General features: G+C 39.0%; 1 protein-coding gene across 1 annotated transcript in view; it reads left to right on the top strand.

Annotated features, from left to right (window-relative positions):
- SLC6A11 (solute carrier family 6 member 11) overlaps positions 1–20,137 on the top strand; it is a 105,145-nt gene that overhangs the window by 7,426 nt on the left and 77,582 nt on the right. The window contains exon 6 of the mRNA XM_030956601.1: positions 17,467–17,599. Coding sequence (XP_030812461.1) covers positions 17,467–17,599 — 133 coding nt within the window. The remainder of the gene's footprint in view (positions 1–17,466; positions 17,600–20,137) is intronic.

The following is a 20,137-nucleotide window of genomic DNA, read 5'->3' as shown; positions in this document are numbered from 1 at the left end:
CTTTATTGCATCACAGACCAACTTTTTGTAACACTAACAGTTTGCTGGCCAAAATAACTTAAGATATTAAACTTTTCTACTTCCTCTGTCCAAGCAAAACTGCAGTTGCATAGTTTTGCACAAGGAAATAAATGTACTCTCTTCCTGCTAAGGAAGGTGTTTGCCTTGTTTGAAATTTAAGTAGTTATGATGTTGCATGGCTTGAAAATTGAAAGAAAAAAACCCCATGACAAATTAGTTTCAAAGTGGAAGAATGAGCTTTATTCAAAATCAGCATTGATTTTGCTGTGAAATAACTAATTGGAATTAAGGTTTTAATTAAATTATGTCTTAAATATCAAACATAAAAGCAGAGCAGGGTCTTTCTGTATAAAGAGCAGATCACAGAGCAGTTAATATCACAGAAGAGTTACTTTGTGTGGAGATAAGTGTTATCAGCAATGTTATTTCCCTCAGCTAGAGGTGGTGCTCTCCTGATGCTGCTCTATGGTTTTGTAAATTCTGCTGCCAGGAGCCATAAACTCATTGTGAGCTTGTTGAAACAAATAGTAAAAAGGAGATTTGCTGGAGCAGGGAAGGGGGAGGCTCCAGAAGAACCATTCAGAACCTTCACACTTTGCTCCCTGCAATGCCAAGGCTGCCTTTGAGACTCCTCTGAGTTGTGGCCACATAAAATCAATTTATTGTGTGAAGGGTTGGCTCTGGGGGAAAAAATGGGGGTTTGTGGGATATTTTCTTTTTTGGTAGTTTTTTTTTTGTCTGTTGATTTAATCTGTGGATTAGAGTGGTAATTGTTGTGCCCAGTGATCCTGGTTGCTTTCTGTGAGTTTGTTTACATGTGAAACTCAGCCCTGCGTCTGTGAAGTGTCAGGCTGGTGCTGCAGCTCTCCTTTCACAGCCATATCCCGCAGCTTTCGACATAATCACACTCTCTTCAGATGGTTTTAACTAAACCCAGCCCAACCAGAAGAGACTCAGCAATGCCCCAGTGGCTTTGCAGTGCTCTGCGCTGCTCCCAGTCTGAGCGCTCCTCATGCTGGGCAGGCTCAGGTTGTTGGTTCACACAGGATTTACATTCTCAAGGTGCCAGCAGAGCTTGGCAGCAGGGGGACAAGTTGGATTTAAGTGTGTAAATGAATACACCAGGCCCAAACCATCTTTATTTCAGGCTTTGGAAAGGAATTTTTTCCCTTTTACCTGGTGTTGCTGGGCTGTAAGGCTCAGCCCTTATTTACTCATGACTGGAAGTAAATCCAAATCCTCAGCTGGTTTGAGGATTGCAAACCCAAACTCCAGCCTCTCTGCTGAAATATTTGTGGCTTTTGCTGCTTCTGCAGCTTTGGCAAGTCCTAAAGCTGTGGCAGAGGATACCTGGCAGTGCCATGAGGTTTTTCCAGTTCCCTTCCTCAAGTGTGCCCAGGGGATGCTGCTCCCTTAGCAGGAATACTCTGACTTCTGAGAATTCGTCTTCTCTCCCTGCTTTGATAACTGCAGGGAATGAATGTCTGATTTTAAAATATTTTTTAGTTATTAAATTTTAAATTTTGAAAATTTAAAAATCTTTGTTAAAACAAACCAACCAAAAAAGGATTCAGAGAGAAATCCTGCAGCAGGTCCTAGGTGCTGTTTTCCTCCTGGTACACTCCAAAGAACCTCATTAAACTTCAGAACTTTAAATATTTTTGTGAGGTTGTAATTGATAACCACTTCCCTGGAGCTACACAGTGGAAATGGGCTGATCCTGCTGGAGGTGCAGCAAAACTTGGCAGTTTGGACACTCTTTTCTTTTTTTCCTGCTTAGAAATATCTATTTCTGTCAGTGTTTTAAGGCTTCATTTGAGCGAGCAGACACCGCTGACAACTGATCAAAATTAGGGGATTAAAGGATTTCTTACTCCAGAAGGCCTTGCAAGCTGCAGCCTTGAGAAGTTCCAAATTCTGTGTGTACAGGGAAGCAGCTAAACTGATAAAAATGCACTTTTTATTCTTCAAACTCACTGCTGCTGTGTTCCAAAGGACAGACAAGAGCTTGAATTTCCACTTTTCCCTTCAAACTCATGCCAGCATTCAGAGACTTGACCTGCTTTCTCCCATCTATGGCCTTTCCCTCATCCCAATTGTACAGTTTGTTCAAAGATTTTCGAAGAAAAAGCAATAATCACACTTTCGAGGCGTGACACATAGAATTTTTGGCGTCCAAAATTTGAATAGTTAATACTGGTAGCTGCTAATTACTGATAAATTAGAGCAGGATATGAAAAAGCACCGTGCCTGTGGCTGAGGGTGCATTTACAGCCTGGCAAGCAGAGGGGAGATGCTCTGCTCCATCATTTTTCTGCTTTCCTAGGAGAGGAAATTGCTCTGGCAGGTGTGGGGGCTGCAGCCGTGCCCCTGTGCCCTTTTGGCTGCTGCTGCAGTCTGTCCCCACGGGCAGGAATTGGAGCTTTCCAGAGCCTGGGAAGGAGCTGGACAGAAAGAGGAGCCACGGTTCTGTGGCTGATTCCCCCTCAATGGTTTTTTATTGGCTGTGTAGCAACAACTTGGTGCTCTGTTCAAGGAGGTCTGTCACTCTCTGGAGGGGGTGACACATCCCCAGCCTTTCCAAGTAAAGCCTAGTGAGAAAAAACATTGGTTTTGTCTGGGCTAAAAGAAAAGGGGCCGTTCTCAGCAAAAAGGAAAAGCCACCAACTCTTTCCTTGCAAAGTCAAAAAAGAGGTTTTTTTCCTGTTCCATTCAGGCTACAAACGAGTGCAGGAGTCACATTGTGGTTAATCCCCAGCACACTGAAAAGTCAGGGGTGAGCTGAACCTGCTCAGTGCCCCGGGGATCCAGCAGCACCCCGAACCAGCCCCTTTGTGGGTGCCTTGTAGGACATTAAACAGTGCCAGACCCTCCCCTTGCTGCCCAGCTCCTGAGGGACTGTGTGAAAATCACTTTTTCTTTGGAGCCCTGTGAGCTCTCCATCTGGGTTTGCCTCAAGATCACTGACTTTGCCTGACTTCAGCTGAAAAAAGCAAATGGGATGGATGGATATCAAAATGCTGCCAGTTTTTCCTGTATTGAGACCTGAACCCTAAGTCAGGTGGATGAAGTTCTATATTTTTGATTTTTATATTTCCTGCCCAACAGTTTTTCCTGTATTGAGGGCTGGGCCCTAAGCCAGGTGATGAACTTCCATGGTTTTTTATTTTTACATTTCCTGTCCAAATGCTGCCAATTTTTCCTGTATTGAGGGCTGAACCCTAAGCCAGGTGGATGAACTTCCATGGTTTTTGATTTTTACATTTCCTGTCCAGCAGTTTTTTCTGTATTGAGGGCTGGTCTCTAAGCCAGGTGGATGAACTTTCATGGATTTTGATTTTTACATTTCCTGTCCAAATTCTGCCATTTTTTTCCTAAGTTGAGGGCTGAACCCTAAGTCAGGGGCATGAACTTCCATAGTTTTTGATTTTTACATTTCCTGTCCAACAGTTTTTCCTGTATTGAGGGCTGGACCCTAAGCCAGGGGGATGAGCTTCCGTGATTTTTGATTTTTACGCTTCCTCTTGTACATAACACTTTCACTGTGGATGACGAAAAAATGGTCTTCAAGTTTGCAAATTCTCCTGACTTTGTACTGCTTTGGGAATTTGTAGCATTTGGTTGGTTCCTGTGTTGAAATACAGTCAAGTTTTGGCTTGCAGTGGTGTCAAAACCAGGAATTAAATTTTTGTAGCAAAGGCCATATGTGAGCTACCTGAAATATCCCTTAATTGCACAATTGTTAAAGCTTTAGAAATGCTATTATTGCTACTAATGGTAGGTAAACATTCACAGAAACTGAATGAGGTGCTTAAAATTATGATCTTTAGAAGCTGCTGGCTTAGATATCAAATTTTGCTGAAAAAATGGTAAATCTGTTTTATTTGTAACCAATAAGGGCATTTTCATATTGGGGTTAAGATAGGAATGTGTGCTTAGACTTATACATCTATATATGCACTTTTGGTGTTGTAGGGAAAGAATTACATGAGAGAAGCACATTTTGCTTGAAGAGGTGAAATTAATATAAAGTGAGAGGTCTAAACCAGCAAAACCTCAGTGGTGCCATGATGGGCTTGGCCAAACCAGCCAGGAGCAGCATGAGCCAAAATAACAAGGAGTGTTTCTTCTGCCTTTGCCAGGGGTTCATTGGTTTCTCAGAACTTGGTTTGCTGGCTTTTTTGTGGGGGGTTTTAAAATTATTTTTTGTTAATTATTTTTAAAAATTTAATTAATAAAATTTAATTTTTTTATTAAAAAAAAAATTTAAATCATTTTTTTATGAAAAGTCTTCCATTGAAAGGGTCTCTCTTCGGCTATATCTGGTTTTATGCAATTATAAACCAGCTCATCCCCTTTTCCCTGAGTTATTATGTACAGCCTCCTACAAATATCTACACAAATTTTAAAATCTTCTAGAAAACTGAAAGTAGGAAGTGTCTACACAAACTTTTAAATTTGGAAAACTGAAATTAGGAATATCTAGAACTGAAATTAGGAACTGTCTAGATAAAATTTAAATTTGAAAACATGAAAGTAGGATACTTCTTCTTTATTATGTACATTCTTCTTTATTATGTACAGCCTCCCACAAATATCTACACAAACTTTGAAATCTTCTAGAAAACTGAAAGTAGGAAGTGTCTACACAAACTTTAAAACCTTCTATACAATAGAAAGTGTGTACAAAACCTTTTAATATTTGGGAAACTGAAAGTAGGAAGTGTCTACACAAACTTTTAAATCTAGAAAAGTGAAAGTAGGAAGTGTCCACATAAACATTTAAAATTGGAAAACTCAAAGTAGGAAGTATCTAGAACTGAAATTAGGAACTGTCTGGATAAACTTTTAAATTTGAAAAACTGAAAGTAGAATTATTATTATGTACGTCCTTCTTTGGTATGTACAGCCTCCTACAAATATCTACACAAATTTTAAATCTTCTAGAAAACTGAAAGTAGGAAGTATCTACACCAACTTTAAAATCTTCTAGAAAACTGACAATAGGAAGTGTCTACAAAAACTTTTAAATCTAGAAAAGTGAAAGTAGGAAGTGGCCACGTAAACGTTTAAATTTGGAAAACTGAAAGTAGGAAGTATCTAGAACTGAAATTAGGAACTGTCTAGATAAACTTTTAAATTTGAAAACGTGAAAGTAGAATACTTCTTCTTTATTATGTACATTCTTCTTTATTATGTACATTCTTCTTTATTATGTACAGTCTCCCACAAATATCTACACAAACTTTTAAATCTTCTAGAAAACTGAAAGTAGGAAGTGTCTACACAAAATTAAATCTGGAAAACCAAACTTAGGAACTGTCTAGATAAACTTTTAAATTTGGAAAACTGACAGTAGGATACTTCTGGTGCCATTTGCTGACTGAAACCAATTTGTCCCCTCCAGTAGCTCCCCACAGGACAAGCTGGAAAGTCCCATCCATGTTTGACAAAGTTGCCCACTCCAGGAATTATTTTCTTTACTGATTGACCACAGGAAAGAGATGTGCAAGACTGGAAGTGCCAACAAATCACATGGAGCTTTTCCAAGGCATATTTTGCATATCTCTGTAATCCCTTAAATATCCAAGTAAAGAAGAGATTTTTTTATTCCCAACTGTTCAGGAATGTTTCCAGTACATTTATTCCCTGCCTTGGAATTGGGAATGGGGAGAGCTCTGCTGAGAGGGATTTTAGAGATGCAAAAGTAACTGAAAACAGCATTTAACAGGAGTCACATTCCTCTGGTTTTTGGCTATCTCAGCATGGATATTGTGTAAAGGACAGATTTCCATGCAATTCATCAAGCCTCTGTCTACTTTTGGCTCTTGAAAAAATGTCATCATAGGAAAAATCAAATGTTTAGACACTTTTAAAGTGTATTTCCCAAATATGGCTTTGTAGATTCAGGATGTTAACAGAAAGGGTGGTTGTTTGGGATTTTAAATCAAATGAAATGCTCAAAGAAGAGGTGTTTTTCTTGTGCAAAAATTATAATGAGCACCAGCTGGAAGAAACAAAAAAAAACAACTTTTTTTTTTATTATTTCACTGCTTTGCACTATATTCTTATGTGGCAGCAGAATTGCTTTGCTGTGTCAGGAGGACTTCCTGAGGAAGCTCATTAAATGTTGCCCTGGAATTCCTGGAAAGGCTTCAGGACACCAATCAGTGCAGGTCTTGAAACAGCACTATGGGCACTGCTGTCCTCTGGGCACCAAGGAAATCACTGAAATCCCCCCAGATCCCTTCAATTATTCCATAGCTGATGTCCGTGGGTTTTAGTTCATACATGAAAACTTGATCCAGTAGAATGAATTTGGATTTAATTAATAATCTGTAATCTGTGAGTGCTATAGTGGTGATATTTTATGAAGACCCAGGAGCTGCAAATGTGGACCAAGCATTGAGACCTCCCAAAATAATTCCTGTCCATTTACAGCTTTCTTTTTTCCCTTTTGGGCTGTAAGTTATTTTTTATTCCTTGTGCCCCCCACTCCTTTTCACATCTGAGGGTTTTTTTGTGACTAGAGATTAAGGCTGGTGAGATAAGAAATATGTTGACAGAGGAATTTTTCCAATTTTTAAAAATTTTTTGCCAGTCAGGTAGTGGTTTTCTTTTGGCCCTGTTCTGTGAGGAAGAGATAAGAGCTTATCACCATTCATTTGTTGCATTAATTTGTAGCCAAAACTTCACAGTGACAGTCTGTTTTACAAGATCATGCAGTAGCTCTCAATATTTTCTGCTCAGTAGTTCTCATTTGATGAACATTTAATTAATAGTGAAAAGCTGAGTACAACTGTGCAGGTTTTCTAAAAGGCTCCACACAAATTCTGAGAGGCATCAGCTTGACTTGATTTCTTCTGTGTGCTTTCAGTTCACAGCTGGTGCTGTGTGCTGAGCTAATTTACACCACTCCAGGTGAATAAAAAGGAAGATTTTTGTTGCTGGATGACTTCTTCAGAGAGGAGAAGAGGGGAAATTACAAAAAAAAAAGCCTGAAGGAGTCACTGGATACATTGAGAAAAGACTGTAGAGCAGAGGTGAATGGTGCAGCACAAAAAGTGATTTAGCAGGATTAAACCCTTGGGGTTGGTTAAGGAGAAGTTGCCATGACTTCAGTGAAAGAGGGGTAAGGAAAATAGGTCAGGAATGGGATATTCTGTGCTTACCCCACACTGTCTCAGTGTGAGAGATACACAGATACACACATGTAAAAATGAAAAAATAACATATTTATACATTATTATACATATGTACATTGTATTATAAATTATATTATTATTTATACATTTAGCCTGTACTGACCTTAATGAGCCAGGGGTTGACGCAAGAAATGTGCCATTCTTTTCATATTTTGCAAGCTGTACTAGAAATTTCAGAGAAAATTTATTGTATTTGCTGGGAAACGTCCTGACGAAGGTAGGAATGATGAATCTGACTCCACGTTCTCAGAAGGCTAATTTATTACTTTATGATACTATATGATATTGAAGAATACTATACTAAACTATACTAAAGAATACAGCAAGGATACTTACTGAATGCTAAAAGATAATAATGAAAACTCGTGACTCTTTCCAGAGTCCCAACACAGCTTGGCCCTGATTGGCCAAAGAGTGAAAACAACTCACAGCAGAATCCAATGAAACAATCACCTGTGGGTAAACAATCCCCAAACACATTCCACATGTGAGCACAACACAGGAGAAGCAAATGAGATAAGAATTGTTTTCCTTTTCTCTGAGGCTTCTCAGCTTCCCAGGAGAAAAATCCTGGGCAAAGGGATTTTTTTCGGAGAGTGTGAATGCTACAAAAATTCTGCAGAGAAAATTTCACTTTTAAATTGGAGGTGTGTAGAAATGGTTAATGAATGGAAAAACGTTCAACCCTGGCAGGAATTTAAGGAGAAGGAGCTGGATAGCAGCAATTGTGGCTCAACCAGGAATGATTCATTCTGTTATGTGTAATTCACACTGGATCTGCTGGAAGAGGTAAATATTTCAGAATAATGCTGTAGCTGAGGGATTCTTGCTAATGTGACCACAGGGAATTGTTTGTCTGCTGCTTTGAGAAACAAGCCAAGTATGGAATTCAGTGGATTTCCAGAAATGAAGTCTTACACTTTAAAGAATTTCCAATAAGTTTCTCTCAATTTGTAACCCATGGATTATCTTCCAAAAGCTGAACTCCTTCTTTCTAATCCTTGAGCACTGATGGTTGAGGGGGACACATGGGTATCCAGCAGCATCTGTCAAGGACCGTTTTTAGCTCTTTTATTATGTGGGTATATTTCCTATTTTAGAGTTTCCAGGAAACCTTCAAAAGAGAGGTTTGGACACTACACAGAGCCTGGAGCTCTTATTCTGAATATTCCAGAAAAGCCAAAGTGTCAGCCCATGTTTACTTGCAGGGAGACTTTGGCATCCAGACTTTCTCTCGATTTTAAACACTTTTAGGGACTAAATGTGCAAAAAAAATTCCACTGGGATTTATTTAACTTTGCAGTTGTAGCTGTGCTTATTCTGGAGGTATTTCAGTGATTACCACACCACTGCCCTGGGAAAACACCTGGCACAGCCAGCCCATGTTTAATTTCCTAAATATCAGACTCTAAAGGGGGGATACAAAGTCTAAAAGGAATAATTTCATTTTAAGGCATTATCTCTGTCAGATATTTGCCATCTGTAGGGTGTTAATGCTGTCACTGTGCCACTCTTGCCCATGTCACCATCACATCACCGAGCTCCTCAGGGCAGCAAGACAGAGCAGGGTCAGGCAGTGCCCAGTGTCTCTGCTCCTCCTCCTCTCCTGCCCATGCACGTTGGAGGATCTGGGTGGAAGGAAGGTCAGAACCAATTTAGTGCAGCCTGAGGGGTGTGCTGCTGAATTCTGAATTCTGACAGTGATTCAGGGTGAGCTCTGTGTAGTGCCGAGCTCTGGGCCAGCACAGGAGGGACCTGGAGGAGCCCAGAAATGCTCCAGGATGAGCAGAGGATGGAGCAGCTCCAGGCTCCAGGATGGGCAGAGGATGGAGCAGCTCCAGGCTCCAGGATGGGCAGAGGATGGAGCAGCTCCAGGATGAGCAGAGGATGGAGCAGCTCCAGGCTCCAGGATGAGCAGAGGATGGAGCAGCTCTGCTGGGAGGAAAGGCTGGCACAGCTGGCATTGTTCACCTGCACAGGAGAAGCTCTGGGGTCACTGAATTGTGGCCTTGCAGGGCCTGGAGGGGCTGCAGGGAAGATGGAGAGATGTGGGAAATGGATCTGTAGGAAATTTTAAAAATTTGACAGAAGGTTTATATAGTGTGTGTTTGTATGTAAACTTTGAGAAAAGAAACATTGATTTAGAAATGTTATAGAATAGGACAGATACTGTTGAGAGAGAATTGAACTAGAAACAAGACATCCCACAGAGAGACTTTGGACAAGGGCATGGAGTGCCAGGAAAAGTGGGAATAGCTTCACACTGACAGAGATTAGGGTTAGATGGGATATGGGGAAGGAATTCATCCCAGTGAGGGTGGGCAGGCCCTGGCACAGGGTGCCCACAGCAGCTGTGGCTGCCCCTGGATCCCTGGCAGTGCCCTAGGCCAGGCTGGACAGGGCTGGGAGCCCCCTGGGACAGTGGAAGGTGTCCCTGCCATGGCAGGGGTGTAACTTGGTGATTTTTGAGGTCCTTTCCAACCCAAACCATTCTATGATTCTGTGCTACTCTGGGGTTAAAGCTCATAGAGGTTATCACTGCTCAAATATGTGCTCTCCTCCTGGGAAAGGAAGAGCTCTCCCACACATTTTTGCCCAAGTCCCTCATCAGAGGTATGTGATCTTCTAACTATTACTTTTTGTTTATGCAATGAAACTCAAAAAAGTCTCTAATCTGACAGTTATCTTTTACAGTCCTGTAATGTACAGAAGAGGATTTAGGTGTTAAAGCTGAAAAATGTTTCCCAGCTTTGATGTTTCCAGGACATAGAATGTTCTCTACCTGTTCTCTAAGACAAGATTGCACCATTCCTTACATTTTTAGTGTCAAAAGATAACAAATCACACCAGAAAAGAGAAACCTTGCAAACCAGTACATGAAAACCAGTAATGAATTGACTGAAGAATTAAAAACACTCTTTTTAGATTCCTTTTATTGAAGGATAATCTTTTTTACCTTCATCTCTATAAAACATGTTTATCTTAACTAAATAAAATCCAAGAATTTCACAAAGTAAGCTGCCAGCCTTTTGGTTTCACAATTTTATATTTAGCATTCAGCATAGATTTTTTTTAAGTTTATCAGTATCGTTTTCCAAAGTTGTCATCTACGCAGATAAGGCAGTGGAGAGTATCTCAAATCTTTAACATCTTGTGTTCTCTGGTTCTTTCAAAACAACTTGTTCCTTCTCAGCTATTTCTTTTCCACCTCGAAGTTCTGCAGTCTGGATACATGGATCTGCCTCTCCCAAATTAGACAGCAATTAGCTCAGATTCGACAGCCACAGGGAAATGTTCCACCTTCCTGACAGGTATTTTGGCAGGGGAAAGCTCCTGGCACTTCAAGATCCACAGAGGATTCTGGTGCCTGCAATTGGAATACTGAATTTTCAGAGTTCAGTAATATCTGCTCAAGTTTCTGAGTCAGAAACTCTGTATTTGCACAGGATACCTCAATGCATTTGGCTAGGAATTATTCAAAGCAATAAGTTTTCACAGAAATAAATGAGTATTAATTGCATAAAGCGCAATGAGAGAAAGAAAGATGTGAGTTAAGGAAATAGCTTTAGATAGAAACTTAAATTTACTTTCACGCAGGCATGAAGGGTGTCTAAAAGATCTCAATCCTTTTCCTCTAAACTGGTGAGGAATCTGTGCAGCACTGTCCCTCAGGTGTGTTATGATTTTTGAATAAGGAGCTCAGTGATGAGGTTCATGAGGTAAATATGGGCTGGGTTTGGCAACTGCAGGGATAAAAGTGCACCAAAATAAAATATAAAATAAATATAAAATATAAATATAAAATATTTAATAATATAAAATATAAAACATAGGGTTCTGTTCAGGGGCACTGCATGATTTTGTTGTTTTTATGCTCTCAGGATGCTCTTGCCCAGGGTAGGAGGGAGCTTTGCCCCTGAGCTCCTGGCTGGGCACATCCCCATGGACAGGGCACCTCAAGGGGCTCCTCTCTTTGGGTGCTGTTTGCTGTTGGGTTTTTTAAAGCCAAGTGCCTTGGAAACTGCTCCAAATGCAAGTGGGACCATGAAGGGACCTTCCTCAAATAGATTGGAGCAGTTCTTCAGCTTCCCAAATCATGAAATAACTCAAGAAGTACCCCAGGACATTCCTTTCAACACTGCATTGGCAGCTGTTAATCCTCTTTCTGTTCAAGAGCCTGTTCCAGCTCCTCCAACTTTATTAAAGACACTCTTTCCCAGGAAAATCCAGTGTTCCCATAGCCAATAAATAGTGTGTAAGCTTTCAGAAGGTTTGTTTTCAAATTTGGGTGGAAAGGTTTCTTTTCAGTTATCTCATAACCTTCCCCTCTCCAGCAATTCCAGCAACAGAGGAGCCCTTCTTCCTCTCCCATGCACTGAGGCACCAAACTGAAATGTGTTTGAGTACTTTCTCAAACAAATGAGTCCCATTTTCAGTAGGCACTTGTTGAAACCATCTGCCAGTGGGATTTTATCTGGGTACATTTTGTGTAAATTTTGCACGTGCAGTGATGTGAAGCGAGGGAACAGAGGTATCCCTTGGCAATGGGGAGCACCAGGTCCTTGTATGAAGTCTAATTTCTTCCTGGGTTTATTATTTTATTCTATTCTGTGTAGTGAAAATATGCTGAAATTTTTCTTTATATAGTTCTATAAGTTCTAACTATTTAGATAGTTCCTGACTATCCATTTTTATTTCCTTTTAAATCCACATTTATATTTAGATTCAAGTGAGATTTAAGCCAGGCTTACAATATTTGTTACTCTAAGTGGAATTAATCCACCCTGTAATAATTTTGTCATGATTTTGTTCAGCCCAACTGCACAGACCCTTGTGACCAGACCTCAACATCTCTGACAGCCCCCCTTTGGAGATGTGCCCTATTATTCCCCCCAAATGTATCTTTTATTCATTAGATTCCTGGAACTGTTGCCACTTTTAGTCTGTGTTACTTACAGGAAGACATGTAAGAACCTTCACTAACATTTAGCCAATTTAAATGTGTGTGATCAGAGGCAATGAAACCTTCAAGCACAGTTTGAGACACCCCAAATCCACTCTGGCTGGGGTTTAATATTCTACTTACAAGCAAGATATGCTGTGGAGAATTAATATTTGTTAGCACTGAATGAAAACCTTGCCCTGGTTTGAGTTAACCTTTGATTCCAGACTCCTCCCATGGCAGTGCAGTGTGTTTCCCTCAATATTCTGCCCAAAAAGCTCAAGTGCCACCAATCCCTGGCCTCTCTCCCACGCTCTTGGGTGGGTTCAAGGGGCTGAAGTGCTGAATATTTTTACACAACAAAACAAACACCCCCCTCAAACAGCTACAACAGCAAAACAAGCTCAATACCTACAATAAATACTTTCAAACTCTCATCACTTGCTGTTTTCAATGAGATCCAAGAGTAATTAACGATTTGTGTCTTCAGTGCAGGAGAAATCTTTCTCACAGAAAAGTTTCACACAGCCTGAAGTTGTTGCCAGCAAATTCTGCTTCAATTGGCTTCTACCAAGCAGGGATTTGATGTTCTGGGGTAATTCAAATGCTTACCTGCAGTTGTACTGCCAGCTACTCTGGTCTCCCAGGTTCTTGGGAGAAGAAATGCCAAGAAATGTTGTTGATAATCATCACTTCAAATAAAGAAGTGACAGCAGTGAATTCTAGTGAGAAGGAGTCAAGGCATTGCAATGAAATATCTGTTATTTCTCATTTGATTTAAGAGGGTTTTAAAGATGCTCAGCTTTAACAAGACTTAAATTATAAAAAAAAATAGGATAAAATTATTTCTTTCTTTTCACCCAAGTGTGCTGCAAAGCAGTTGAGCTCTAGATTCACTACAGAACTTTTCAAATGTTTGCTCCTTCAAATCAGAGGGGAGCACACGGAGTGCTGATTTTACTGCTTGTTCCTGTGCTCTGTGCATGAAGAGTTGAGGAGAACAAGGCAGTGCAGGGCTCTTGCAGGTAAGAGAAGAGGAGGAAGGACTGGAAGAAGCTACACAACTTTTTTTTGTTGTTGTTTTCAGTGATTTATGGCAGGTTTTAGGTAGAAGCTGCACTGAACTCTGATCTGACCCCTGAATATCAACCTCACGTCTCAGACACAGGGGGCAACCATATATTTTCAACATGCTTCCCCTTTTCCTATTCTTTCAGTTGAATAATAAAAGAATAGGGGTAGGTATGACTGAACAGAAGCTTTGTGAGAAGAATTTCATATTCTGATTGCTCCCTCCTATCAGAACTTCATCCCTGCTTCTGTTCAGATGGTTCCAGCAGCAGAATTTAGCTCTGGCTTTAGGGAGAGCTGTGAGGGGTTTCCCCTCCTTGGATCCATTCTTTGCATCCATTTTATGTTACAGATTAATTATCACTTCTGGACTTGTTGCTGCTCCCTTTCTAAGGGAAACACCAACCCTTTGTTCTGCCGGAACAAAGGAAATCCGAAGCCTTGACAGCACTTTGGGGTAATTAAGTCCTCATTATGGCGCTGACAGCTGCCCTTGATTGGCACCACGTGTCTGTTTTCAATAGGACCCGCGGGCATAATTAATTGTGGGGAGCCCATTAATTTGCCGTTGTGACGTTTTACAAAAGTATCTGGCCAAGAGTCCTGTGTGGGTGAAGGAGATGTCTCTGCTCTTTGGGATTTCAGAGCACCCAGAAAACTCTGAGCTCTTCCTGCTCCCAGGAATTGGTTGCTTTTAAAAATCTTCACCTCAAGCCTTTATTAAAAATTATGTTCTTAAGAAAAATTATGAAAAAAAGAAGAAGAAAAATTATGTTCTTCAGGCAAAGGAATCTTGTGGTGGGTGAAATATTTCAATCATGAGAGAGGGAGAACATTTATTTATGAATAATAATAAATTGTTTTGCAGATAGGAAAGAACAGTGTAGGAATTGCAGTGACTTGCACACCCATTGTGGAAAAGGAACCTTACTCATGTTTAGGTTCACATGTACATAAATAAATAAATCCAAATAGCCATAAAAAACCTGGCTTGATTAAAACACAAGGCATTTTTTTCATTATTAGTTCACAAGGAAAATATAGCTAAATGAAATTTCACTATTATTGTGGCCCAACTATAAATATTTTGTCTCAGATTTCATCTTAAAAATGTATTGCTTTAAAAGGCCTTCTAGTATTTATTGCCCTACGTTAATTATTCCTTTTCTTATCATATTATGCCAATTTTTGTCCTGGTTCTCTTGCAATTAATTCCTCTTCTGGGTGATCTAAGGATTCAAGGACTTCATTTGGGATTTGATGAGAATTTGTAAGGAGGGTGGACTTCATCCTGGGTAAAATTCCTCCTTCATCTGTCAAAGAGCTTAGAAGAATTTGAATTTTAACGATGTATTTCATCACCTCTCTGTGTAATTATGTCTCAGTGATGTCGTGTGCAGGTATCAATTATGTCCTTCCTCTTCTTGATTAAAATAACCCTTCATTAAAAGCCACCTCTCTTCATTTGGATGCATTTTGATGACAGAACTTCAGGCACTTTGCAGGTCTTGGCTAACTGAGGGTGCTCCCTGCTGCATCATTCTCCCCCAAATTAGCTGGTGGAGATTTGTATAATAAAGATTTAAAGAATAAAGATTTGAATAATAAAGATTTGAATAATAAAGATTTGAAGAATAAAGATTTAAAGAATAAAAATTTGAAGAATAAAGATTTGAAGAATTAAGATTTAAAGAATTAAGATTTGAATAACAAAGATACAAAGAATTAAGATTTAAAGAATAAACATTTGAAGAATAAAACCAGTTCCTGGATGGGGAGGAGATGTGGATGAGGTGGCATCAATTTTAATTTTAATTTTTAATTTAAGCAGATAATTCTCAAAAAGTTTGTGTTGATTTCCTGACCCCTTTATTGTTGAGTGGGAAGATCTGTCTTTATTAATTAGGAATTATGGAGATAAAGCCTGTGATTTTGGGTTTTAATTGTGATTTTTGTTCACCCTGTTAATTCTGTCATTCCCCAGCTAAAGAGGGAATTTTAAACTCACATTTTATGAGTGGCTGCCTCCATCAGGAGCAGCAGCTGCAGCTCTGGAGGTGTGGAACCTGCCCAGGTGCTGCTTCAAGATTTCCATTTTCCCTATTGGCATCTCCAGCCTCCCACCCCATCACTCCAGGAATTTCCCTTTGCAGATTTCTCCTTTTTTTCATTTTTAAAATTTCATTTTATTTCATTTAAATATTTCTATCTCCTATAAATATTATATTTTTCATAGAAATATTCTATATAATTTCACTGTTTTGTTTTACTAGCTGGAATTACAGGATCAATATATCCCTAAATTTATTGACTCAGACAATAACTGAACCAAATACAAAAGGAAGAATTCTTTCATATATTTAACTGTAGTTTGCTTGGTTTGATTTAATACTTAACCTTTCTACTAAATTGTAATTAAATTATGTGTACACCTATGTAGACATTAATTATATAATCAATTGAAACCTGTGAAAATCAATTAATTTGTTTTCACTCACAATGTGGAGGGAGAGGAATACGAGTCTGAGGTTGTAATAATTTGTAATTTATATTTATTTATTAACCTATAACTTTAACTTTTTTAATATGTAATTTTTATTTATTTATTTATTAACTTATAACTTTAACTTTATTCATTTATTAACTTAATTTATTATTTATTAACTTGAAATATGGATTTTAAAGAAATCTCTGCCCAGGATGGTTTATTTCAGGTTGAGTGTTAAAAAACTTTTATGGGAATGTCTTTCTGTGTGCATTCATTGCTTTAAGTTGCTTCAAAATGTTGAGGTTTTGAAAAGAAATATTTTAATGTTATAGCTCCAATTACAAAAGGAAATTGATGAAATTTAAGGTTAACAGGTAAAAATGAAGGTTAGAAATTTTTTTGGGGAAAACAAATCAAATTGAAAAACCATTTATTTAGGAAGTGTTTCATTTTTAGGTCATGTATGTTGGTAACTAATTCAAATAAATTATTTTTCTTTGACTTTAAAGAAAAGTTGTTCTAAAATTAAAATTTTGTCCCTGACCTGAAAAAGTGAAACATTTCTTCATTTATAACCAGATACAAAATACCTGGAATATTCTGCTTTTATGTCTCTTTCTACTACAGTATGGGGTATTTTCAGTAGCGAGTAAAAAGCAGTCCTTGAATCCAATTAGTTCAGTTTTAACCCATTGTTTCACAAGTAATGCTGGTTTTCTTCAAATAGTGTCATATTTTTTTTTAATTAATTCAGTTTTACCCCAGTATTTCATATGTAATGCTGGTTTTCTTCAAATATTGGTTTTTTTTGGTAATTAATTCAGTTTTATCCCAGTATTTCATATGTAGTGTTGGTTTTCTTCAATATTATAAATTTATTTTAATAATTCATTTTTATCCTGGTTTTTCCTATGTAATGCTGTTTTCTTCAAAATTATAATTTTTTTTGTAATTAATTTCTGTTTTATCCCAGTATTTCACATGTAGTGCTGTTTTAGCTCCAAATGAGAAAATTTTTTTTGTAATTAATTCAATTTTATCCTGGTTTTTCACATGTAATGCTGTTTTCTTCTAATATCATAATTTTAAAATTAATTTAGTTTTATCCCAGTATATCACATGTAGCGTTGTTTTAGCTCAATATTCTAATGTATTTTTGTAATTAATTCAGTTTTATCCCAGTATTCCATATGCAATGTTGTTTTCTTCAATATTACAATCTCTTTTCTTTTGTAATGAATTTAGTTTTATCCCAGCATTTCACATGTAGTGCTGTTTTAGCTCAATATTAGAATTCTTTTTGTAATTAACTCGATTTTATCACAGTTTTTCATAGCACTGTTTTCTTCACTATTATCATCTATTTTTTTGCAATTAAACCAGTTTTATCCCAGAATTTCCCATGTAGTGCTGTTTTAGCTCAATATTAGAATTTTTTTAACTAATTCACTTTTATCCCAGTATTCCATATACAATGTTTTCTTCTCTCTTATCATCTTTTTTTGTAACTAATTCATTTTTATCTCAGTATTTCCCATATAGTGCTGTTTTAGCTCAATATTCTAATTTTTTTTTGGTAATTAATTCACTTTTATCCCAGTATTTCCCATGTAGCACCATTTTAGCTCAATATTCTAATTTTTTTTTGTAATTAATTCACTTTTATCCCAGTATTTCCCACGTAGTGCTGTTTTAGCTCAATATTCTAAATTTTATTCCCTCTTTTTTCCCCATGGAAGACGGAGGGTGCTGGCAATTTCCGATGGGATTGAGCACATTGGGAATCTGCGCTGGGAGCTCGCCCTGTGCCTCCTGGCTGCTTGGACTATTTGCTATTTCTGCATCTGGAAAGGCACCAAATCCACTGGGAAGGTGAGGCTGAAATATTTATTTCCACCAGAACAGGAGAATTTCACATGTGTGAGGAACTGTAATTAATTGTAATTAAGAATTGTTTGTGGTTTTTGGTCGTTTTGGCTTCATGATTTGTTTTTTCTCTAATTCTCTTAGGTAAGGTTGGGTGGTTTTGTTTTATTTTTATTAATTTAGCAATGAGATTTATTGGAAAAAAAAAACAGGTTGTGTTGATTTCTGCGCACAAATTCTGCAAAATTTGGATTTTGCCCCAAACTGTCAGGATTCAAAACTCTCAGTCTCACAAAAGAGTCACTGAGAGTTTTGATGCACATTAAAAAAGAATTTAAAACTACAGATTGAACACCAAGAGCAGAAATAATGAAAGCACTCAGAGAGAGACCAAGACAGGCATTTTATGGGGAAAAATAAAAATGTTTAGCACTTTTTGAGTGAATTCCACTCAATCCTGGGAGCAGGGAGCCATGGGGTGAGGGAGAAGCTGCCCCTGGAGTGGTGTCAGCCACAGCTCTGAGTAGAATCTGTGAATAATCAAGTACACTGAGAGAGGAAAAGAGCCACAGACTTGGAGGGAGGATCTAAAAAAAGCACTGGTTTCTCATGTTGGAAATAAAGGAAACCAGGAACAAAATTGCTGCATTGAAACACCTAAATTTCAATTGTTTCTTCTGTAGTTTGGGTTGTGGTTGGGGATATTTTTATTTCTGTTTTAGTGACCTCTGTTTATAAATGAAATATTTGAAATGTAATGGAATTTTGAAATTTAGAAAACACCAGAGTGAAATTTTTCAGCTGTGTCACCTGCACACATCCTTGATACTACCAACATTTTGGCTGTTCCCAGTTGCTGATTCTGGGTGTGTTTGCCAACTGTGCCACTCAAGCTGCTGCTGCTGCATTTCCCGTGCAAGAATTTCCACACACACAGAGATTCCTGCAGCCCCACCTTCATCAGTGCAGGGAAAATCACAAAATCACTGCTGAGACCACTGCCAGGGGCAGGGAGTGATGCCTTGGGAACGCTGCCCTAGAACAGGGGCTGGATGGAGTTAAAGAACAAATTAGGGATTTATCAAAAGGATCCACCTTGGGCAGCACAAGAGCCCAGCCAGGGCTGCACCCAAGATGAGCCAAAATGGTCATAAAATGAACCCAAGGTGGACCAAAATGGTCACAAAATGAATTCAAGATGACCCAAAATGGTCCCAAAATGCACGACCAGGCACGGGGTCTCTCCCTTGGATCAGTTCTGCTCCATTTGCACCTTGCAGTTCATTGTCCCATTCCAGCTTTAGCCCCGGCAGTCCCACCCTGCTTGTTTTTCTCTCTCCAGCCCACGGTGTTTGTGCTCTTGGGCTGAGATTTGGATCATTTGTCCTTGGTGCCCAGCTGGAGCAGGAATTGTTTTGTCTCCCTGCTCTGTGCACAGAGCTCACCATCCCCTGATGTGAAGCCCAGACCCACACACTAAAGCAGCACAGAATCTGAAAAATATAAAAGCCAAAACCTGAGGCATCAGGACGAGAAGGAATAGTTTAGAGGCAGGGGAAACATCCTAAAGAGAGGAATCTGGAGAATTCCCAAAGTGACCCAAGGAAATGACAAGATCAATGTCCTCACACCTTTGACGTGGGCTCAGGGAGGTGCACGAGCACTTTGGAGTTTTCTGAGGGGCTGCAGCTGAGGGGAAGAAATGAAACTGAGCAAAACTGGAGTTTTTCTCCATCAGAAGGAATGTCTGAGGATAGAAATGTATTCTAGCGTGGTTTAATCTGCCCCAGGGGTGCAGGGAAAGCTCTGTGGCTGCAGGTGTGTGCACGCACGCGAGGCTGGGCCAGGGCCACTCACAGACAGAGCAGTGCGAGCAGCCCTGGGCTCAGGAGGGGCTGAAGTGACTTTAGAAAGGATTTATTTTACATTTCTGGAGTTTACATCCAGGATTTTATTGTTCTTCCATTCTTTCAGTTTATACCATTTCCCCAGAACCAGATCTTGTGCTTTGAAGGTGGATAACCTGTCTGACCTTTTCTTTTTCCTTTTTCTGATGGCTTAGCTAAACCCTCGGCTTTAGGCAGGTGGAATAAATTGATTTTATTTCAGTGTGATTTTGATAACCACCCCTCTGATGAGGTCAGCTTAGGAAAGAACAGCCTGTCTTGGGCACTAGGAATGGGATAATAAACTTTTCAACAAGCAGAAATAACTTCTAGTCTTGCAACAGAAGTGCAAAGAGAAGGGAATTCATACCAAATATTCAGCTTTATAGGTCTCAAGCTTAAAACACTTAGACCAGAGCTCTGTAAGGGGCAGACTCATGGTATACTTGCAGCATTGAAATCAGTTTGCCATGGGCAGCTGTTCTGTTTCCAGAATCCTGAGGAATTCCTCAGGACTGGTAAATTCCCACAGGAGACCCTGTGGTACCCATGAACCTGCCTTTCCACAGGGTCCCTGGCTCTCAGGAAGGATCTGTCCTAGCCAATATTGCTAATTCAATATCATATTGCTAATTCAATATAATATTGCTAATTCAAT

This window comes from Camarhynchus parvulus, chromosome 12 (genome assembly GCF_901933205.1).
Source record: "Camarhynchus parvulus chromosome 12, STF_HiC, whole genome shotgun sequence".
Classification (NCBI taxonomy): Eukaryota; Metazoa; Chordata; class Aves; order Passeriformes; family Thraupidae; genus Camarhynchus; species Camarhynchus parvulus.
This window is presented reverse-complemented; position numbering and strand designations above follow the sequence as displayed.